Source organism: Coregonus lavaretus (genome assembly GCF_964263955.1).
Source record: "Coregonus lavaretus genome assembly, chromosome: 7".
In the NCBI taxonomy this organism is placed as follows: Eukaryota; Metazoa; Chordata; class Actinopteri; order Salmoniformes; family Salmonidae; genus Coregonus; species Coregonus lavaretus.
In genome coordinates, this window is record NC_139994.1 from 32,607,347 (window position 1) to 32,628,501 (window position 21,155).

The following is a 21,155-nucleotide window of genomic DNA, read 5'->3' on the forward strand; positions in this document are numbered from 1 at the left end:
GAGCAGGGAATTCTATAATGACCTGTTTAGGCAGTGCAGAGTCACACATCACCACTGTCTGTCTCACTGAGGGGATGCATTAGGACTGCATATCATTCGATCCATGGCTCAGTCAGACAGTAGGCTGTGGTGCTGCTGCTGCTGGGCTCCAATTTCTTTGGGAGGTAGCGATAGTGTGTGTGAGCTATCCTCTCTCTCTAATAACGTGCAGTGTCCAAAATGGGTATTTTATAAGGAGTCTCTGGACTTGAACCCCATTGAAAACCTGTGGTTTGAATTGAAGAGGGCAGTCCATAAGCACAGATGAAGGATATCAAGGATCTGGAAAGATTCTGTATGGAGGAATGGCCTACGATCCCTCCCAATGTGTTCTCCAATCTCATAGAACATTTTAGAAAACAGGGGATCCAATAATAAATAAAATAAAATATATATTATTACTTGTTAAACAAAATCTCTTTCTCTAAACAATTGTATTAGTATAAAATAATATAATTGTTCAATTATCTGTAGTATACAATATAGCTCAGTAGTTGTATTATTTATTTTATACATTCTTTTTTGCTTATCTTTATCAAGGGGTCCAATAATTCGGAAAGTATTCAGACCCCTTGACTCCTTTCACATTTTGTTACATTACAGCCTTATTCTAAAATGTATTAAATTGTTTTTTCCCCTCATCAATCTACATACAATCCCCCATAATGACAAAGCGAAAACAGGTTTTTAGAAATTTGTACAAATGTATTACAAATACAAAATAGAAATACCTTATTTAAATAAGTATTCAGACCCATTGCTATGAGACTCGAAATTGAGCTCAGGTGCATCCTGTTTCCATTGATCATCATTGATGTTTCTACAACTTCATTGGAGTCCACCTGTGGTAAATTCAATTAATTGGACATTATTTGGAAAGGCACACACCTCTCTATATAAGGTCCAACAGTTGACAGGTCATGTCAGAGCAGAAACAAAGCCATGAGGTCGAAGGAATTGTCCATAGAGCTCCGAGACAGGATTGTGTCGGCACAGATCTGGGGAAGGGTACCAACAAATTTCTGCAGCATTGAAGGCCCCCAAGAACACAGTGGCCTCCATCATTCTTAAATGGAAGAAGTTTGGAACCACCAAGACTCTTCCTAGAGCTGGCCGCCCTGCCAAACTGAGCAATCGGGGGAGAAGGAGGTGACCAAGAACCCGATGGTCACTCTGACAGAGCTCTAGAGTTCATCTGTGGAGATGGGAGAACCTTCCAGAAGGACAACCATCTCTGCAACACTTCACCAATCAGGCCTTTATGGTAGAGTGGCCAGACGGAAGCCACTCCTCAGTAAAAGGTACATGACAGCCCGCTTGGAGTTTGCCAAAAGGCACCTAAAGACTCTCAGACCATGAGAAACAAGATTATCTGGTCTGATGAAACCAAGATTGAACTCTTTGGCCTGAATGCCAAGCGTCACTTCTGGAGGAAACCTGGCACCATCCCTACGGTGAAGCATGGTGATGGCAGCATTATGCTGTGGGGATGTTTTTCAGCAGCAGGGACTGGGAGACTAATCAGGATCGAGGGAAAGATGAACGGAGCAAAGTACAGAGAGATCCTTGATGAAAACCTGCTCTAGAGCTCTCAGGACCTCAGACTGGGGCGAAGGTTCACCTTCCAACAGGACAACAACCCTAAGCACACAGCCAAGACAACGCAGGAGTGGCTTCGGGACAAGTCTCTGAATGTCCTTGAGTGGCCCAGCCAGAGCCCGGACTTGAACCCGATCGAACATCTCTGGAGCGACCTGAAAATAGCTGTGAAGCGACGCTCCCCATCCAACCTGACAGAGCTTGGGTCTGAATACTTATTTAAAAATTGTATTTCTGTTTTACATTTTTTATAAATGTGCAAAAGTTTCTAAAAACCTGTTTTCACTTTGTCATTATGGGGTATTGTGTAGATTGATGAGGACATTTTTTATTTAATCAATTTTAGAATAAAGCTGTAACGTAACAACATTTGGCAAAAAGTCAAGGCGTCTGAATACTTTCCGAATTCACTGTATGTGCGTGTGATAGCCTACATCCATGTACAACCTTGTCTCTACAGTAAATGTATTGTAAATTAGGTGAAATTGCTGTACAATCTATGCGATCAAGTGGTTGCACTGTAGAGGAAATAATTCTACAGACCTTTTCTATTGCTGTTCAGAGTGCATAGATAAAATGATTGTCTATAATAGCCATGTTGTCCACTTTCTTCTGTCAGTTTCTGCGGGTGCAGGAGAGATTGAGTGTTCAGGAGGAGCTGGACAAACTGCTCTTCCTCATCTCAGACCAGTCCCTGTCTCTATTGCCAGAGTACCACCAGAGAATCAAGGTATGTCTGACTCCCATTGTCGTAATGCACATCCAATATTCAACTAAAAACTTTTCATACAGTAGCTTTCTTCCAAGGTTCCTACCTTCTAGGGAGTTTTTCCTAGCCTCTGCATTGCTTGCTCTTTGGGGTTTTAGTCCGGGTATCTGTAAAGCACTTTTTGACAACTGCTGATGTAAAATTACATTTGATTGAACTAGTTCATACACATGCATGGCTAAAAATTTTAACAAATTGTTGGTAGCACTGGTAAAGTTACCAGGTTGTTAGCTCGCTAATGAGGTAACAAACATGACTGAACAAGGTGTAAAACAAATGGTTAATGGCCCGCAAATAGTTTTAGAGCGGTTCGCAACATGGTTTATGAATATAAAATGCAGGCCCCCAATTCTTGACAGGAAGAAAAAAACGTCTCTTTGTTCAGTAGTGCTTAAAAATGTACCTTAAACCAATCTCTAATGTAAAGCCAACAAAGTTGCCTGCCATTATGTCAGATCGTGACGTTGAGTTCAAATACATTTTTACCTGACCAAATTATTAGATGGCCTTATTTTATATTTTTTTACGCACTGCAAAAATGTGTGTGGACCAGAAAGAGGCTCTCTCCTCACTATCTATTGTTCATGCAGTGAGGAATTACTATCTTCAGCAGTGGAGGCTCCTCAGAGGAGGAAGGGGAGGACCATCCTCCTCAGTGAATTTCATAAAAATAGTGAAACAATAGTTATCCTTTTTAGATACAAGTATACTAAATATGATCACGTCACCAAATAATTGATTTAAAACACACTGTTTTGCAATGTAGGTCTACAGTAGCCTCAACAGCACTCTGTAGGGTAGGACCATGGTGTAGCCGGAGGACAGCTAGTTTCTGTTCTCCTTCTGGGTACATTGAATTCAATACAAAACCTAGGAGGCTCATGGTTCTCACCCCCTTGCATACACTTACACAGTAATTATGACAACTTCTGGAGGACGTCCTCCAAACTATCAGAGCTCTTGCAGCGTGAACTGACATGTTGTCCACCCAATCAAAGGATCAGAGAATTAATCTAGTACTGAAAGCATAAGCTACAGTTAGCTAGCTCTGCAGTGCATAAAATGTGGTGAGTAGTTGACTCAAAGGGAGAGAAAGACATTAGTTAAACCGTTTTGAACAAATTAATTTGTTTAAAAATGAATAAGAAGCGAGAGAGAGAGAGTTAGCTATATTTCGCTGCATATTTTTTTCACTTTCACAAATGCAGCTAGCTAGTTTAGCCTACTCAAACACCAAGCTCAAACAGAGGGATGCGATGTTAGCTAGCTGGCTATGGCTATCCAAGTCAAGGTAGGCTTTTGGTTTAATTAATTTATTGCCACCGGGGCCCGCCGGTGTACTGCTAAACTGCTTGCCAACTGTACACTGTACTGCATGATTGTAGAGGGTTTACTAACATGTTAGTTCTAGTATCTATGTTGACTATGACGTTAGCTAATATTGTGACGATGTAGGCTGTGTGTAGCAGTTATGATATGAAGGTTTGAACATGAGCATACCTGAATTTGTCCAATAGAAACTGTTGTTTGCAACTGTTGGACCATGATTACACCATACATCACCTAGATGCAGGCAAGAGTGTTCCTCAGCACCTGTGCACCTACGTTGTAAACTTTCATTCATAAGCTAGGTTGTAGCAACATCATAATGGGTATAGGGAAAATTAGAGTATCATGAAGTAATCCTTCTTCCCCCACCCCCCATAAAAAAAAAAAACTAAAAAAAAGGGGGGGGGGGGTCGTCCCACTGGCTAATTGAATGCACCAATTTGTAAGTCACTCTGGATAAGAGCGTCTGCTAAATGAAATAAATGTAAATGAAGTAGCCTAAACCTATCAATGTTACATTGAGCTGGGTGAATGGAATATGAATGACAGTCATCCAATATGCTGTAATAGAAATAAGGCCATGCTCCAAAATAAAATGATTGTCCTCATCTTAAATGGTACCGACCGCCACTGGTCTTCAGAGATGTTTTATAACTTATCTGCATATAATTGTTGTCTGGAGCTCAAAAAGCGGTAGTAGCAGGATGCAAATCAGGGAGGCAAATTAACAACTTTATCAACGTTCACCAAAAATATGTTTAAAAAGAGCCTTTAGTTTGCGAACGAACCATCAATATGTAACACCAGTGTAATAAAGGCATTACCTCCCATCCTCAGGTGCTCCAGTCCCTGCAGTACGTGGACAGTAGTGGTGCGGTGCAGCTGAAGGGCAGGGTGGCCTGCCAGATCAGTAGCCATGAGCTGCTCCTCACAGAGCTACTGTTTGAGAACGCCCTGAGCACCCTGGCCCCTGAGGAGAGCGCCGCCCTACTGTCCTGTCTGGTCTTTCAACAGAAGACGCAGGTGGAGCCCCACATCACCAACACACTGCAGGAGGTATGGGGGACTGGGGGCGGGTTGGGAGAAAGGGGTGGGGATGAGAGCGTGTGAGAATCTCAATTGCATTTCCTTGATTCCTTGGGTCCCCTCTTCTCGCCTCCTTCTCAAAACCCATTGGATGAGAAGGTCAGAGGTCCCTCCCCTCTGACCTTCTCATCCAATGGGTTTTAAGGAGAAGGCGAGGAGAGAGGATATAAGGAATTTAATGAAATGCAATTGAGATTCTCCCTGTGTGTGTGCTGGGGTGGTAGAATGTGCTTCGTTGATGTCTACTAGGGAAGAGTTGAGGTTACACTTTTGTGTTTTCGTGTCTGTCCCCTATGTGTTATAGTTGTGAAGGTTGTGCAACGACCTCAATGGGTCATTGGATATAGACAGGATTTGTGACATATACATTACAGTGAGGGAAAAAAGTATTTGATCCCCTTCTGATTTTGTACGTTTGCCCACTGACAAAGAAATTATCAGTCTATAATTTTAATGGTAGGTTTATTTGAACAGTGAGAGACAGAATAACAACAAAAAATACAGAAAAACGCATGTCAAAAATGTTATAAATTGATTTGCATTTTAATGAGGGAAATAAGTATTTGACCCCCTCTCAATCAGAAAGATTTCTGGCTCCCAGGTGTCTTTTATACAGGTAACGAGCTGAGATTAGGAGCACACTCTTAAAGGGAGTGCTCCTAATCTCAGCTTGTTACCTGTATAAAAGACATCTGTCCACAGAAGCAATCAGTCAATCAGATTCCAAACTCTCCATCATGGCCAAGACCAAAGAGCTCTCCAAGAATGTCAGGGACAAGATTGTAGACCTACACAAGGCTGGAATGGGCTACAAGACCATCGCCAAGCAGCTTGGGGAGAAGGTGACAACAGTTGGTGCGATTATTCGCAAATGGAAGAAACACAAAATACCTGTCAATCTCCCTCGGCCTGGGGCTCCATGCAAGATCTCACCTCGTGGAGTTGCAATGATCATGAGAACGGTGAGGAATCAGCCCAGAACTACACGGGAGGATCTTGTCAATGATCTCAAGGCATCTGGGACCATAGTCACCAGGAAAACAATTGGTAACACACTACGCCGTGAAGGACTGAAATCCTGCAGCGCCCACAAGGTCCCCCTGCTCAAGAAAGCACATATACAGGCCCGTCTGAAGTTTGCCAATGAACATCTGAATGATTCAGAGGAGAACTGGGTGAAAGTGTTGTGGTCAGATGAGACGAAATCGAGCTCTTTGGCATCAACTCAACTCGCTGTGTTTGGAGGAGGAGGAATGCTGCCTATGACCCCAAGAACACCATCCCCACCGTCAAACATGGAGGTGGAAACATTATGCTTTGGGGGTGTTTTTCTGCTAAGGGGACAGGACAACTTCACCGCATCAAAGGGACGATGGACGGGGCCATGTACCGTCAAATCTTGGGTGAGAACCTCCTTCCCTCAGCCAGGGCATTGAAAATGGGTCGTGGATGGGTATTCCAGCATGACAATGACCCAAAACACACAGCCAAGGCAACAAAGGAGTGGCTCAAGAAGAAGCACATTAAGGTCCTGGAGTGGCCTAGCCAGTCTCCAGACCTTAATCCCATAGAAAATCTGTGGAGGGAGCTGAAGGTTCGAGTTGCCAAACGTCAGCCTCGAAACCTTAATGACTTGGAGAAGATCTGCAAAGAGGAGTGGGACAAAATCCCTCCTGAGATGTGTGCAACCCTGGTGGCTAACTACAAGAAACGTCTGACCTCTGTGATTGCCAACAAGGGTTTTGCCACCAAGTACTAAGTCATGTTTTGCAGAGGGGTCAAATACTTATTTCCCTCATTAAAATGCAAAAATCAATTTATAACATTTTTTACATGCGTTTTTCTGGATGTTTTTGTTGTTATTCTGTCTCTCACTGTTCAAATAAACCTACCATTAAAATTATAGACTGATCATGTCTTTGTCAGTGGGCAAACGTACAGAATCAGCAGGGGATCAAATACTTTTTTCCCTCACTGTACATACATTTGTTCTTCTAACTATATATTTCAATGTGTCATCTTTAATGTACATGGATGGATATGTTGTCTTCTGGGCTGTAGTAGTGCAAGCCTGGCCGCTGTACTGGTCACATACACACACACACACACACAGTGGCATGAGCTCAGGCTAGACACACACGGCTGCTTTACCCCGCAGCAAGGGCACCACATCTGACACACACTCTCCTGAACACACACACAGCCATGTCAGTGTGTGTTGTCAAGCAGCCCCGCTACATAGAAGTGCTCTAAAGAGGGCTGAATTAGTGATGACCAAGGCGAGAGCCTTGTCTGGAGTGGTTTATAGGGATGCCATCCCAGGGGCGAGCAGCACTGAACAGTGAACACTGACAGGGAACACATTCACCCAACACCGGTGACAGGGCTCTGAGGAGGATTTCTGATGACATGCAGCACTTTAGGACATGCTCCGGAACTTTGGCGACTACTAAGTATTTTTTTTAAACTCCCACTTTGAGCTGGATGTGTCAATGTGTAGTTCATATATGCATAATCTATGAGCAGAATTACTGTCTTACCTCAATTAACCACGGAATCCCTAGATTTTCTGGAAGCTGTGCTGTGCCAATTTCCCTACATTTTCCCCCACGTGGGCCTGCCCCCAAGCAATTCGAGTTCAACCAATGAGCTTCAGCCCCTCGCTATATGAGTGACAGCTAGCAAGATGGTCACACAGCAGAGAGAGAAGAGAGCAATGACGTGCTCTTATCTACACATATATGACAGTGCAATTTCCGGGGACCACTTTTGGCTCGTGAGCGCTACTTTCCGAACTACTGGCTAAAAAGTATATAAAAGTACTGGAACATCCCTTTAACAGAGAGGAGGTTGGAGTGGAGTGGGCAAAGTAGGGCAGATTTGATTGGAAAATGTTATGTGTTTAAGTGCTCCTTGTATGACTAATCTGTGTGTCTGTATTTGTCTCTGTCTCTGTCCTTGCTCTCTTTCTCCCTCTCTCTTTCTCAATCTCAACTCTTCTCTGTTCTTGTATTACCCCACTTTTTCCATCCCCCTTTTATTACTACCACCTAATTTCTCTGTCTCTCTCTCCTCTCTTTCCCTCTCCTCCCCTCTCTCTCGCTCTCTCGCTTTCTCTTTGCCATTCTCCTTACATTACCCCACTCTGTCTGTGTCCCCTGTCCATTACTTTCTTATTTCGCCCCATCCCTCCCTCCCTCTCTCCCACAGGGTATTGAGAGAGTGCTGGCGGTAGCCCAGCGTATTGGGGAGCTGCAGAGGGACTGTGGGATAACCCAGACCGTAGAAGAATTTGTGGGCCAGTTCAAGTTTGGCCTGACCGAGGTGGTCTACTGCTGGGCCAGAGGCATGGTGAGTGGCGTAAGCTAACTCTGTAATGCTGGACTCTTCTTGATTGACCTCATTTCAATCAAGACACTCATGAACGGGTTCCCGGACAAAGAATAAGCCTAGTCCTGGACCAAAAATGTTTATTTTCATGTTCAATTGCTTTGTACTCCAGAACTAGGCTTAATCTTTGTCCTGGAAACTGGCCCCTCAAAGTTATGAAAGCACTGTACTAAATTATACTGCAGCTTTTCCGAAACTGGGGGTTGCAACCACGTGTGGGGTTGCCTGATTTGAAAATGGGGTCGCGAGAGAAACTCTGAAATAAAACATTAAAAAATCGGGCTTGGTTCATAGACCCGGAATTACGTCAGTAACCTTCGGTAGCCACTAGATGCGCTTGTAATAAACAGAGCGGATTCTGTTTCTTCCTGCAAATGAACGGTTTAAGCTACAAAATATTATTACCCTATCACTGAAAGATAAGACTCTCAGGAATGTGTCTTCTGTTTCCCTCTACAATGCCCACAAGCCACATTAGAAGAGAGTGGACAAGATCAAGCACTAAATCAGACTGGGGGGAAAAAGAACATCAATCTTGTTATTTTCTACATAGAAGATCATGCGAAATTATTGCCTGATGATCTTCTGAACTTCCTAATAAGTTTCTGATGCATTTCAGTCACTTCAAACCATACTTCCTTCAGAAATAAATACTGTCAGAAGTACTGTCAGACTGATTTGTAATAGGCTGTCATAGCCCCATTCAAAAAACATTGGCCGTTGATTACATCACTCTTTTTACATGGTGGGGTCTGGGATTTTTTTCAATATCAAAATGGGGTCACGAGCCAAAAAAGTTTGGGGAACCCTGCTATACTGTATCTAAAGTTTAAACTAACTGGTATCCCTACTTCCTGTCCTAGCCTCTACTTTATTTTATTTAACCTTTTATTTAACCAGGAAAGTCTCATTGAGACACACTCTTTTTCAGGGGAGACCAAGAAGGCAGCAGTCCTGTACTGAACTAACTGTGTCTATACAAACTGGTGTCCCTTCTTATTTCCTGTCCCAGCCATTTGCAGAGATTGCCCAGTTAACAGACGTCCAGGAGGGCACGGTGGTGCGCTGCATCCAGAGACTAGACGAGGTGCTGAAGGAGGTGCGCCAGGCGGCCCGCATCGTGGGAGACTCGGTCCTGGGCAGCAAGATGGAGAAGGCCTCCCTGGCCATCCGCAGAGACATCGTGTTCACCGCCTCGCTCTACACACACTGAGATAGGGAGAGAGAGAGGAGGGGTGTAGATAGTGTTTGTATAGTAGGTGAAAGTGTGGCAATGGAGGGAGGGAAGAAAGAAGGGCGTGGAGAGAAAGAGAGAGAGGATGTCGATACTGTGTTGTAGGTGAGAGAGTGCCAAGGTGCCTGAGCCAAGTCCCAAGCTTGATCAGTGTGTGTGTGCATGGTGGAAGAGAGGGTGAGTGTGTGAGGAAGGGATCAGTCAGTGTGCGTGTGGGATGAAAGTGAGGGCGTGTATGTGTGAGGGGGTGAGTATGAATGGCCATACTATTGTTTACATGAGTCCTGATGAAATTCCTGGACATGGAAAGGGAATGCGCTTAAACAAATCAGACCAAAGTAGGAATGATGGATATGAATGAAATGGTTTGTACAGTAATAAAATCCACTGTAGGCTGTACCAATTTAGTGCTTTTTCCATCTATTGTCCCCCAAGGTCTTGTATGATGATGTCTAAGTGCCTGTATGCCTGAGTCTAACATTGGTTTAAATGATGACACTGTTAAGTACTGCTCTTGCTGAATACTGTAGGAACAAAAATCTGTACATATCCTATTCTATAAAATACAGTAAAACATAATCATGTTCATGTAATTTACAGTCAACTATCTAACCCTGATCAAAGTCACCATCAGTTCTAGAGTCATGCCTATGTCCAGCAAGCCGTTGCATGTATGACAGCAAGATGATTCTCAAAACTTCGTCCAGCATCCACAGGAATAAAGAGTGAAATGTTGTCAGCGTAGTCTACGAAGTATTCAAATCCAATATCGGGTCGCCTCTTCAATAGGTTTGTTTCGTGTTTTCAAGCTCAGTGGCATATGTATTTCCCAGTCTCGACTGTCTCTTTAAGACTACGATAGCTGTGTGTCTGATTAATTCAATGTAACTGGAGATGCATTGGAGAAACCCACTTTCCGTTATTACGGTGGATGTACCAGCTACAGAGAGAGTGTGAATAAACTTGACATTTCTTTCCCAATTGGTCATTATAATCGGATATTCCAACTGGCCTTTATCATATAAAGTTATCCTGTGATACCGTTATTATAGGCCACGGATGTGGAGATACAAAAAAAATAGCTGGAAATTGAAGTCTCCATAATTTCAAATTTCCCTGAGAGGATTTACCAAAAGTCATATTGGAGAAATAAGAATATTTACATTAAATTGTTTGGAGGGGAGTTTTATTCTGACCGCACGAAATGTCGGGAAAACACGGTAAGCTTTTTTTCTCTGGTTCTGTTGCGTCTTTTATGTCACCACTGTAATTGATAATTGAGCCAATTCTTCCCCTCCACTGTCTATTCTCTCCGTTGCATTGTGATAAATGTGTACATTTCGGATAATTGTTTGGCCATAGGGTGTTTTGGTTCTTTTGGAGGTGTATTACAGTAACAATTGGCTACATGGTGACGCACGATATCTCTGTTTCCATCTACATTTTCAGCTCCCCATGTCAACATCAACGACAAACTCGTCCTATTTCTCTGCATGCGCTGCATCTGTAGTCCACAGTTTTTATCCCCAATAGGCTACTCTCTCTAGTTCATCACCTATGCATGCACATTTATTTAAATTACTACAATAAAGTAAGGTTTTGAGCGCGTGCGTGCGTGTTGTTGTTTCCCTACGTGCGGGCGGATGTGCGTGTGTACAGGGTGTGTGTGCGCGTGCGTGATGGTCACATAAAAAATGCAGCACAATAATTTGCTTAATTTCTCCCTTTAACTTCCATGGATTCACTGTATCCTAGGAGGTTACCAAGGTAAGCGCCATGCTACTGAGTGAGATGCCTCCCTCATTCTGAATGAAAGCCTATAGCACAAAACAGGTTTAGGTTGGAAAAGTCCTGTATAGAGAGGCCTACAGTGCATGTTCATGGCATGCTCACATCACCTCAATGAATGAAGTGTATAGGCCTCATCACGTGTTGGACACAAACATGTCTGAGGTTTTGTTTTATGTATCAGAATAGACAGAATACTGTAATCCAATATGGATGATAAGACATGCCAGATAAAAGGTATTTTTCACTGGAGAGATGGCAACAGATATAGAAAGGCCTGTTCCCCCTCTCAGAGGAATCAGACGATCTTAATTATAGACATACCCAATTGAAATAAATTAATTAGGCCCTAATCTATGGATTTCACATGACTGGGAATACAGATATGCATCTGTTGGTCACAGATACCTTTAAAAAAAGGTAGGGGCATGGATCAGATAACCAGTGAGTATCTGTTGTGACCACCATTTGCCTCATACAGCGCGACACATCTCCTTCACATAAAGTTGATCAGGCTGTTGATTGTGACCTGTAGAAATGTTGTCCCACTCCTCTTCAATGGCTGTGCGAAGTAGCTGGATATTGGTGGGAACCTGAACACGCTGTCGTACACGTCAATCCAGAGCATCCCAAACATGCTCAATGGGTGACATGTCTGGCGAGTATGTAGGCCAGCTTCCAGAAATTGTATACAGATCCTTGCAACATGGGGCAGTGCATTATCATGCTGAAACATGAGGTGATGGCAGCAGATGAATAGCACGACAATGGGCCTCAGGATCTCGTCATGGTATCCTTGTGCATTCAAAATGCAATTGTGTTCGTTGTCGTAGCTTATGCCTGCCCATATAGTAACCCCACCGCCACGAAGGGGCACTCTGTTCACAACGTTGACATCGGCAGTCTGCCATCTGCCCGGTAAAGTTGAAACCAGGATTAATCCATGAAGAACATACTTCTCCAGCATGCCAGTGAGCATTTGCCCACTGAAGTCGGTTACGATGCCGAACTGCAGTCAGGTCAAGACCCTGGTGAGGACGACCAGATGAAATTATTTGGTTGTGCAAATCCACAGTTTTTGCAAACCCACAGTTTCATCAGCTGTCTGGGTGGCTGGTCTCAAACGATCCCGCAGGTGATTAAGCCAGATGTGGAGGTCCTGGGCTGTCGTGGTTACCCGTGGTCTGCGGTTGTGAGGCTGGTTGGACATTATACCAAATTCTCTAATATGACTTTGGAGGCGGCTTATGGAGCAACAGCTCTGGTGGACATTCCTGCAGTCAACATGCCAATTGCATGCTCTCTCAAAACTTGAGACTGTGGGATTGTGTTGTGTGACAAAACTGCACATTTTAGAGTGACCTTTTATTTTCCAAAGCACAAGGTGCACTTGTGTAATGATCATGCTGTTTAATGAACTTCTTGATATGCCACACCAGTCAGGTGGATTGATTATCTTGGCAAAGGATAAATTCTCACTAACAAGGATGTAAACAAATTTGTGCACAACATTTGAGAGAAATAAGCTTTTTATGCATATGGAACATTTCTGGGATCTTTTATTTCAGCTCATGAAACATGGGACCAACACTTTACATGTTGTGTTTATATTTTTGTTCAGTGTACAACATAAGACATTTGTAATGATCAAACATTATACAGTGCATTCGGAAAGTATTCAGAACCCTTGACTTTTTCCACATTTTATTACGTTACAGCCTTATTCTAAAATTGATTAAATTAAATAAATCCTCATCAATCTACACACAATACCCCATAATGACAAAGCGAAAACAGGTTTTTAGAAATTCTAGCAAATTGTACAAAATTCAAAACAGAAATAACTTATTTACATAAGTATTCAGACCCTTTGCTATGAGACTCGAAATTGAGCTCAGGTGCATCCTGTTTCCATTTATCATCCTTGAGATGTTTCTACAACTTGATTGGACTCCACCTGTTGTAAATTCAATTGATTGGACATGATTTGGAAAGGCAAACACCTGTCTATATAAGGTCCCGCAGTTGACAGTGCATGTCAGAGCAAAAACCAAGCCATGAAGTCGAAGGAATTGTTCATAGAGCTCCGAGACAGGATTGTGTCGAGGCACAGATCTGGGGAAGGGTACCAAAAAATTTCTGCAGCATTGAAGGTCCCCAAGAACACAGTGGCCTTCATCATTCTTAAATGGAAGAAGTTTGGAACCACCAAGACTCTTCCTAGAGCTGGCCTCCCGGCCAAACTGAGCAATTGGGGGAGAAGGGCCTTTGTCAGGGAGGTGACCAAGAACCCGATGGTCACTGACAGAGCTCTAGAGTTCCTCTGTGGAGATGGAAGAAACTTCCAGAAGGACAACCATCTCTGCAGCACTCCACCAATCAAGCCTTTATGGTAGAGTGGGCAGACGGAAGCCACTCCTAAGTAAAAGGCACATGACAGCCCGCTTGGAGTTTGCCAAAAGGCACCTAAAGGACTCTCAGTCCATGAGAAACAAGATTCTCTGGTCTGATGAAACCAAGATTGAATGCCAAGCGTTACGTCTGGAGGAAACCTCTCATCATCCCTATGGTGAAGCATGGTGGTGGCAGCATTATGCTGTGGGGATGTTTTTCAGCGGCAGGGACTGGGAGACTAGTCAGTATTGAGGGAAAGATGAACGGCGCAAAGTACAGAGATCCTTGATGAAAACCTGCTCCAGAGCACTCAGGACCTCAGACTGGGGTGAAGGTTCACCTTCTAACAGGACAACGACCCTAAGCACACAGCCAAGACAACGCAGGAGTGTCTTGGGGACAAGTCTCTGAATGTCCTTGAGTGGCCCAGCCAGAGCCCCGACTTGAACCCGATCGAACATCTATGGAGACACCTGAAAATAGCTGTGCAACGACGCTCCCCATCCAACCTGACAGAGCTTGAGAGGATCTGCAGAGAAGAATGGGAGAAACTCCCCAAATACAGGTGTGCCAAGCTTGTAGCGTCATACCCAAGAAGACTCGAGGCTGTAATCCCTGCCAAAGGTGCTTCAACAAAGTACTGAGGAAAGCGTCTGAATACCTATGTAAATGTATTTCAGCTTTTTGTTTTTTATAAATTTGCTAAAATTGATTGTCAAGCCCTGACATAGAGTTGGTGAGTCAGGGTGTGAATATTTTGTGTGGGAATTTCTATGTGGACATTCTAGTATTTGTATTTCTATGTTTGGCCGGGTGTGGTTCCCAATCAGAGGCAGCTGTCGCTCGTTGTCTCTGATTGGGGATCATACTTAGGCAGCCAGTTTTCCTGCCTCGGTTGTGGGATCTTGTTTGTGTATAGCCTGAGAACTTCACGTTACGTTGTTTCTTGTTTTGTTTGTTTATATAGTTTAATAAACATGTTTGCATACCACGCTGCACCTTGGTCTGAACCGTCTCTCAACGATGGTGACAGAAGATCCCACCAAAAACGGACCAAGCAGCGTGCCCAGGAGCAGCAGACACCCTGGACACAGGTGGGGAAGTCATTTTGGACTTGGGAGGAGATATTGGCAGGTAAAGGACCCTGGGCGAAGGAGGAAGCCCAGGCAGGAGAGGATCAACGGCGACATCAACGGTGCCGGCCGAAGAGGAAGCCCGAGAAGAAGCCCCCCAAAATGTTTTGGGGGGGGCTCACGGGGTGGACGACGAGGCAGCAGGAAGCCGGGAAAGGGCTGACTAGAGAGGAGGAGGCCGCTATTCTAGAGGTCCTCCAAGACCTGTGGATCGAGAGTCTGAGAGAGGAGGCCACCACGTTACGGGAGCTGTTAGCTCAGAGGGAGCAGGAGTTATCCGTTCAGAGGGAGGCGCTACAGGATGCTCAAAGGGAGAAGGAAGGAGTGGTGGCAAGGAGAGAGGAGCTGGTCAGGCAACAGAAGGAGCGTGTGTTCATAGAGGAACCTAAGTATGCGGAGATACGCACTGTGTCGCCAGTGCGCATGCACAGCCCAGTACGTCCTGTGCCAGCGCCCCGCACGTGTCATGCGAAAGTGGGCATCCAGCCAGGACGGGTTGTGCCGGCTCAACGCTCCTGGTCTCCAGTGCGCCTTCACGGTCCAGTATATCCTGCGCCAGTCCCACGCACTGTGTCGCCAGTGCGCGTTCACAGCCCAGTGCGTCCTGTGCCAGCGCCCCGCACGTGTCGTGCGAGAGTGGGCATCCAGCCAGGACTGGTTGGGCCAGCTGTACACTCCAGACCTCCAGTACGCCTCCACAGTCCAGTATATCCTGCTCCGGTTCTACAGTGCGCCTCACCAGCCCGGTAAGCCCCGCACCAAACCAGTGGTGCGTGTAACAATCCACTAGGCCCGTACCTGCTCCCCGCACCAAGCCAGTGGTGCGTGTATCCAGTCCGGCACGGCCCGTGCCTGCTCCTCGCACCAAACCAGTGGTGCCTGTCGCCAGCCCGGTACGCCCCGTACCTGCTCCCCGCACCAAGCCAGTGGTGCGTGTATCCAGTCCAGTACGGCCCGTACCTGCTCCCCGCACCAAACCAGTGGTGCGTGTCGCCAGCCCGGTACACCCCGTACCTGCTCCCCGCACCAGACCTGTGGTGCGTGTTCCCAGTCCGGCCTGGCCCGTCCCTGCTCCCCGCACCAGGCCAGTGGTGTGTGTTCCCAGTCCGTCCCGGCCCGTCCCGGCCCGTTCCTGCTCCGCGCACCAGACCTGTGGTGCGTGTCTCCAGTCCGGCCCGGCCCGTTCCTGCTCCAGAGATGGGGATGGATACGGGTCCGGAAGTTTGCTCAACTCCGGAGCCAGAGCAATCCGCTCCACCGGTGCCTGATCCAGCTCCGGTCAGTTGCTCCACTCCGGAGCCAGAGCAGTCCGCTCCACCGGGGTCCAGTCCTGCTCCGGTCAGCGGCTCCACTCCGGAGCCAGAGCAGTCCGCACCACTGGTGCCCAGTCCGCTCCACCGTGGTCCGGTTCAGCTCCGGTCAGCGGTTCCATTCCGGTGCCAGACGTCAGCCCCTCTCCAGGTTCGGGGTCTCCCACACCAGGGTCCAGACAGGGCTTGGTGCATCGTGGGGGGATTGCCAATCCAGGCCCAGACGTCAGCCCCTTTCCAGGTTCGGGGTCTCCCACACCAGGGTCCAGACAGGGCTTGGTGCATCGTGGGGGGATTGCTGATCCAGGCCCAGACGTCAGCCCCTCTCCAGGTTCGGGGTCTCCCACACCAGGGTCCAGACAGGGCTTGGTGCATCGTGGGAGGAAGGAGAGGGGAAGCATCGCGTCGAGGTCCAGACCAGACCAGGGGCGCAACGGGGAGGCAGAGAGCAAGAGGTCGTCACGCCCGGAGCCGGATCCGCCTCCGAGGCTGAAAGCCCACCCGGACCCTCCCCTAATGAGTCAGGTTGGTGCGGCCGGAGTACGCACCTTTGGGGGGGGGGGTACTGTCACGCCCTGACATAGAGTTGACTAGTTGGTGAGTCAGGGTGTGAATATTTTGTGTGGGAATTTCTATGTGGACATTCTAGTATTTGTATTTCTATGTTTGGCCGGGTGTGGTTCCCAATCAGGGGCAGCTGTCGCTCGTTGTCTCTGATTGGGGAGCATACTTAGGCAGACAGTTTTCCTGCCTGGGTTGTGGGATCTTGTTTGTGTATAGCCTGAGGACTTCACGTTACGTTGTTTCTTGTTTTGTTTGTTTATATAATTTAATAAACATGTTCGCATACCACGCTGCACCTTGGTCTGACCCGTCTCGCAACGATCGTGACATTGATAAAAACCTGATTTTTGCTTTGTCATTATGGGGTATTGTGTGTAGATTGAGGGGGGAAAAAACTATTTAATCAATTTTAGAATAAGGCTGTAACGTAACAAAATGTGGATAAAGTCAAGGGGTCTGAATACTTTCCAAATGCACTTTGATGGTTTGTGTTCACCATTAGACTAATGGGTAGCATGTGGGCGTATACAGTACTTGATGGTCTATTTGGTATACAGTATGGCTTAGTTGTGAATGGGCCATTAATTTAAACACAATGAAAGTATACATTTGTGCTTATTATTCATTTGGATCTGATAGTGAACTTCTCCCATCTCATCCTATTAATCAGATTTATCTTTCTCATTCAGTCCGTGTTGAGTGCCATGTGCCCTTTTAAAGGTGTCCCTCCTTCTGTGTCAGCATCCCATCCCTCTTCTTCTTTCTCTGAGTGGTCTTACTCTGGCGGTGGTGACAGTATTAGTGGGTTATGTAATGCCTGTGTGTATCCCCAAGCACAACTCCTCTCTCTCTCTCTCTCCCCCCCCCCCCCCCCCCCATGTCTGTCTGTCTGCCTCATCAACTGCTGAATAGGCTATTCAGCATGCTGTGTATTCCTGTACTGTACAAAGTCAACTTGGCTACTGTGTGAACGTGGGGATTTCTGTTTCTCTCTGCGTGAAATGTATTCAAAATGTTCTCACGCTATACATGTCTGTGTGTTTTGCATACCGGTAGGGGAAACATCTATAGTGCTCGTATTGCAGAAGCGGAGATCAAAATGTCAGAGTGATGGCTAGTTAGATAAAATGTCTGCCTAATCTTCTCTTTCTCTTGCTCTCTCTTTATTTTTTCTCTCTCTAATTACTTTCTATCTCTTCCTCTCTCAGGTCTGGAGGACACCAATCGCCAGGCCATGTCCCAACCCATGCAGCAAATGCAGCCCCCTCCATACCTCCCCTCCCAGGACCCTAACATGGGCCATCAACACCACAACATGCAACACGCCAACATGCAGCACCCCAACATGGCCCCTCAGCCCGGCTGTGGCCCCCAGCCCAACTACCCCCCTCCACCCCCGCCCCCTTGCTCCGATGGCTACCAGGAGACCCAGTTCCACAATGGCTCCTACGGACACCCAGGGGCCCCACAGGGCTACACAGTCCAGACCCAGGGCCCGGGAGGGGGGGTCCCACATGCCCCTGTGGGGTACTTTCAACCAGGATACCCTCTCCAACTGCAGCCCTGCACAGCCTACGTTCCTGTCTACCCCCTGGCGTCGGTGAGTCAATGTCTTCAACTACGATAGCAGTAATCGTTCGAACACAAGACATTTTTCATTGATGCATGATATGTAATACGTCAATGCATTGCAAACCATACAAGGGTGATATGCTCATCCAAATCTTTAGAAAACCAGTGCTGGGTGGGCAGAAATATACAAGAACGGAAAGGCCCGCACAAGGTATAATGCTGCTCCCCAGTCCTTAACTCCTGCACAATGATAGATTATGTAGTGCAGGCATTCCCTTTCTTAATGGAATGGAAAATGAGTCACCCACACAGCCAATTTCCACTGGTTCTTAGATTAAGGCTGTAGAAAGAAAACATTGGTTGCTCCTTTTGAGGGGTACAGGAAAATCCAAAAGGCTTTTCCAAGGTCAGTGGCCATAAAGAGATCAAGCATCTCACAGTAGGAGTGATGGTTTTGGATCAGTTTTGCCTACTAGATCACAATGAATAAGATTACATGGACAGGGGGGACCTGATCCTAGATAAGCACTCCTACTCTGAAACGCTTGATACAGTACATACAGCCCAGGTCACAAAAACTTCCGGGAACCACTGTCATATGATACCTTTGTGTGTCCCCCCCCCATCTATCTGTCTGTCTTGTCTGACCCCCCTGTCTGTCTGTCTTGTCTGACCCCCCTGTCTGTCTGTCTTGTCTGTCTGTCTGTCTGTCTGTCTGACCCCCCTGTCTGTCTGACCCCCCTGTCTGTCTGTGTCTCTCTCAGGGGCAGCCCTACCAGGGGATGCCCCAGGGCCAGATGGGCATGCAGATGCCCCATGGCATCGCCTTGATGGAGCCCCGGCGCCCGCCTCACGACTACCTGCCAATCGCTGTGCTCACCACCGTCTGCTGCTTCTGGCCAACAGGAATCATAGCCATCTTCAAGGCAGTACAGGTTGGTATTAGGCTAGCACAGAATTATATAGAACACTAGAATGGACATTGGCATCCCAAGAACGGGATAACAGGACAACCATCAGGGTCAGGGCAAACTTTCCTTCTAGAAACTGATCAAATATGGTAAAATATTGTATGAAACTAAAACATTTGTAGATATATCTGCACAGTATGTTTGTTAGCTAGCCAGTCAGTTTTAGTGGAATGATTTATTGAGTATTTTGTTGTATCTCTGTGTATTACAGTATTATGTTTGTTGTTTATGTGCTGGTTTTGTTGGTTAGCCTGATCATTATGCACAACACTCTACAACAGTCTACATTATGTAATTGCAGCATTGTTTACACAGGCTAAAATTGATTTTTGCTTTGGGCTTGCTTCTGATGTGTTTGAGTTGAGCTAAGCTGACAACAAGGCGTAGATAGGCCTGCAAACTTGGAGCTTTAACCATTATTATGGTTGATTAATTTAAGGCCTGATAAACTGTGTTTTGTGGCTTTTTGTGTGGGTATGTGCTGTTGTCAACACCTCTCATTCGCTCTCTCAGCTAAATTCAGTTAAAGGTGGTTTATTGGCATGAAATACATTCTACAAATATGGCCAAAGCATTCCAAAAAACATAGTTGTGAGGGGAAAAAAACATTCTCTCTCACTCCCTCCCTCCCTCCCTCCCTCAGGTGCGTACGGCGGTGGCCAGGGGGGACATGGTGATGGCAGAGATAGCGTCCCGCGAGGCGCGTAATTTCTCCTTCATCAGCCTGGCGGTGGGCATTGCCTCCATCGTCCTGTGTACCATCCTCACCGTGGTAGTCATCATCGCCTCCCAACACCATGACGACGACTGGGAACCATAATACATAATGCAGTGTGGTATCATGGGATGTGTAGTTTTGGGTGGAGATTGAAGAATAAGGGCACTGACATGCACTCTCTGATACTGGTATGTTATATTGGAGGTATATATGTTTATATATGCACCCTGTGTACTTTATATACAGTTCTGACCTGACCTACTGACTACTAACGGGCTGAGAACCAATCAAAGCTAATATTCAAATGCCAAAACAAATAGGTGCCCATTATGGGCCAGTATTACTTACCATTGTAACCATTTATACTCAGATATAATAGTGCTCCATTGCGCTTATGGGGGAAAACAGAGTACATATACAGATGCATTAAATGGCAATTCCACCACTTTTCAACCTAATTTTCATTATCTCCTGCACAATACCAGTGTCTACATATGTGAAAACAGCGCATGACATCATCAAAGTTAAAACATTGAAAATGTGATTTTCGAACACTATGAGATTCGCAGTGACGTGGGGAGTAAGAAAATATTCTCCCTCTGGCTAGAAACTCATTGCAGTTTACTTTTAATCCTAGCTTGTGATGTCACAGAGAAGCATTTTTTTTAGGACTATTCTTTTTTTTTTACCACAGATCATAGAAACGCAGCATTTTCACAAATGTAGACACTGGTATGGTGCTGGAGATAATGTATATGAGGTTGAAAAGTGGCGGAATGGCCCTTTTAACTATGAATTATTTATGAATGACTGATTAATTTATGGTCCCCTCAAACCTAGGTAGACCAAATCATGGTTCACACTGTATCACAAAACTGCCAAATAGATCACAAATCATAACTGAAATGATTGCCGTATATAATTAGTATTGGATGAGGTTATTTTGAATTACTTCTAATATAAAGACTTTTATTGAATTGTGTTTGTAGTCATTTATAGTTTTTGATTTATTATGATTTTCAGAAACGTGCCATCTAGTGATAGTATTTTTTATATTTGTTTAAAGGATAGTATAAATTACAGTATAACAAACTGCCAAACAGACGTAGGTAAGAAGGGATATAGATGATCAGTATTCATTTTACACACAATCAAATGGAAAACAAATGAAGTCATGATAAATATAATTGATATAAATATAGATATTGAGATTTTTCTTTTGAGATTAGTGACATCGCTATTTAAAGTTGTGTTGATGG

At 45.4% G+C, this 21,155-nt stretch overlaps 2 protein-coding genes across 2 annotated transcripts in view; both read left to right on the forward strand.

Annotated features, from left to right (window-relative positions):
• Window positions 1–9,845, forward strand: part of skic2 (SKI2 subunit of superkiller complex) — a 33,322-nt gene extending 23,477 nt beyond the window's left edge. Inside the window, exons 26-29 of the mRNA XM_084165468.1 lie at window positions 2,258–2,368; window positions 4,574–4,792; window positions 8,033–8,173; window positions 9,225–9,845. Of these exons, the coding sequence (XP_084021594.1) occupies window positions 2,258–2,368; window positions 4,574–4,792; window positions 8,033–8,173; window positions 9,225–9,425 (672 nt within the window). The 3' untranslated portion in view covers window positions 9,426–9,845. The remainder of the gene's footprint in view (window positions 1–2,257; window positions 2,369–4,573; window positions 4,793–8,032; window positions 8,174–9,224) is intronic.
• Window positions 9,846–10,650: 805 nt separating this feature from the next.
• On the forward strand, window positions 10,651–20,305 carry LOC311132501 (proline-rich transmembrane protein 1-like; the record flags this gene model as incomplete). The annotated part of the gene is made up of 4 exons (XM_084165782.1): window positions 10,651–10,666; window positions 17,844–18,235; window positions 18,972–19,142; window positions 19,822–20,305. The coding sequence occupies 4 exons, from the start codon at window positions 10,651–10,653 to the stop codon at window positions 19,996–19,998; spliced, it is 756 nt and encodes a 251-aa protein (XP_084021908.1). The 3' UTR covers window positions 19,999–20,305.
• Window positions 20,306–21,155: the final 850 nt, after the last annotated feature.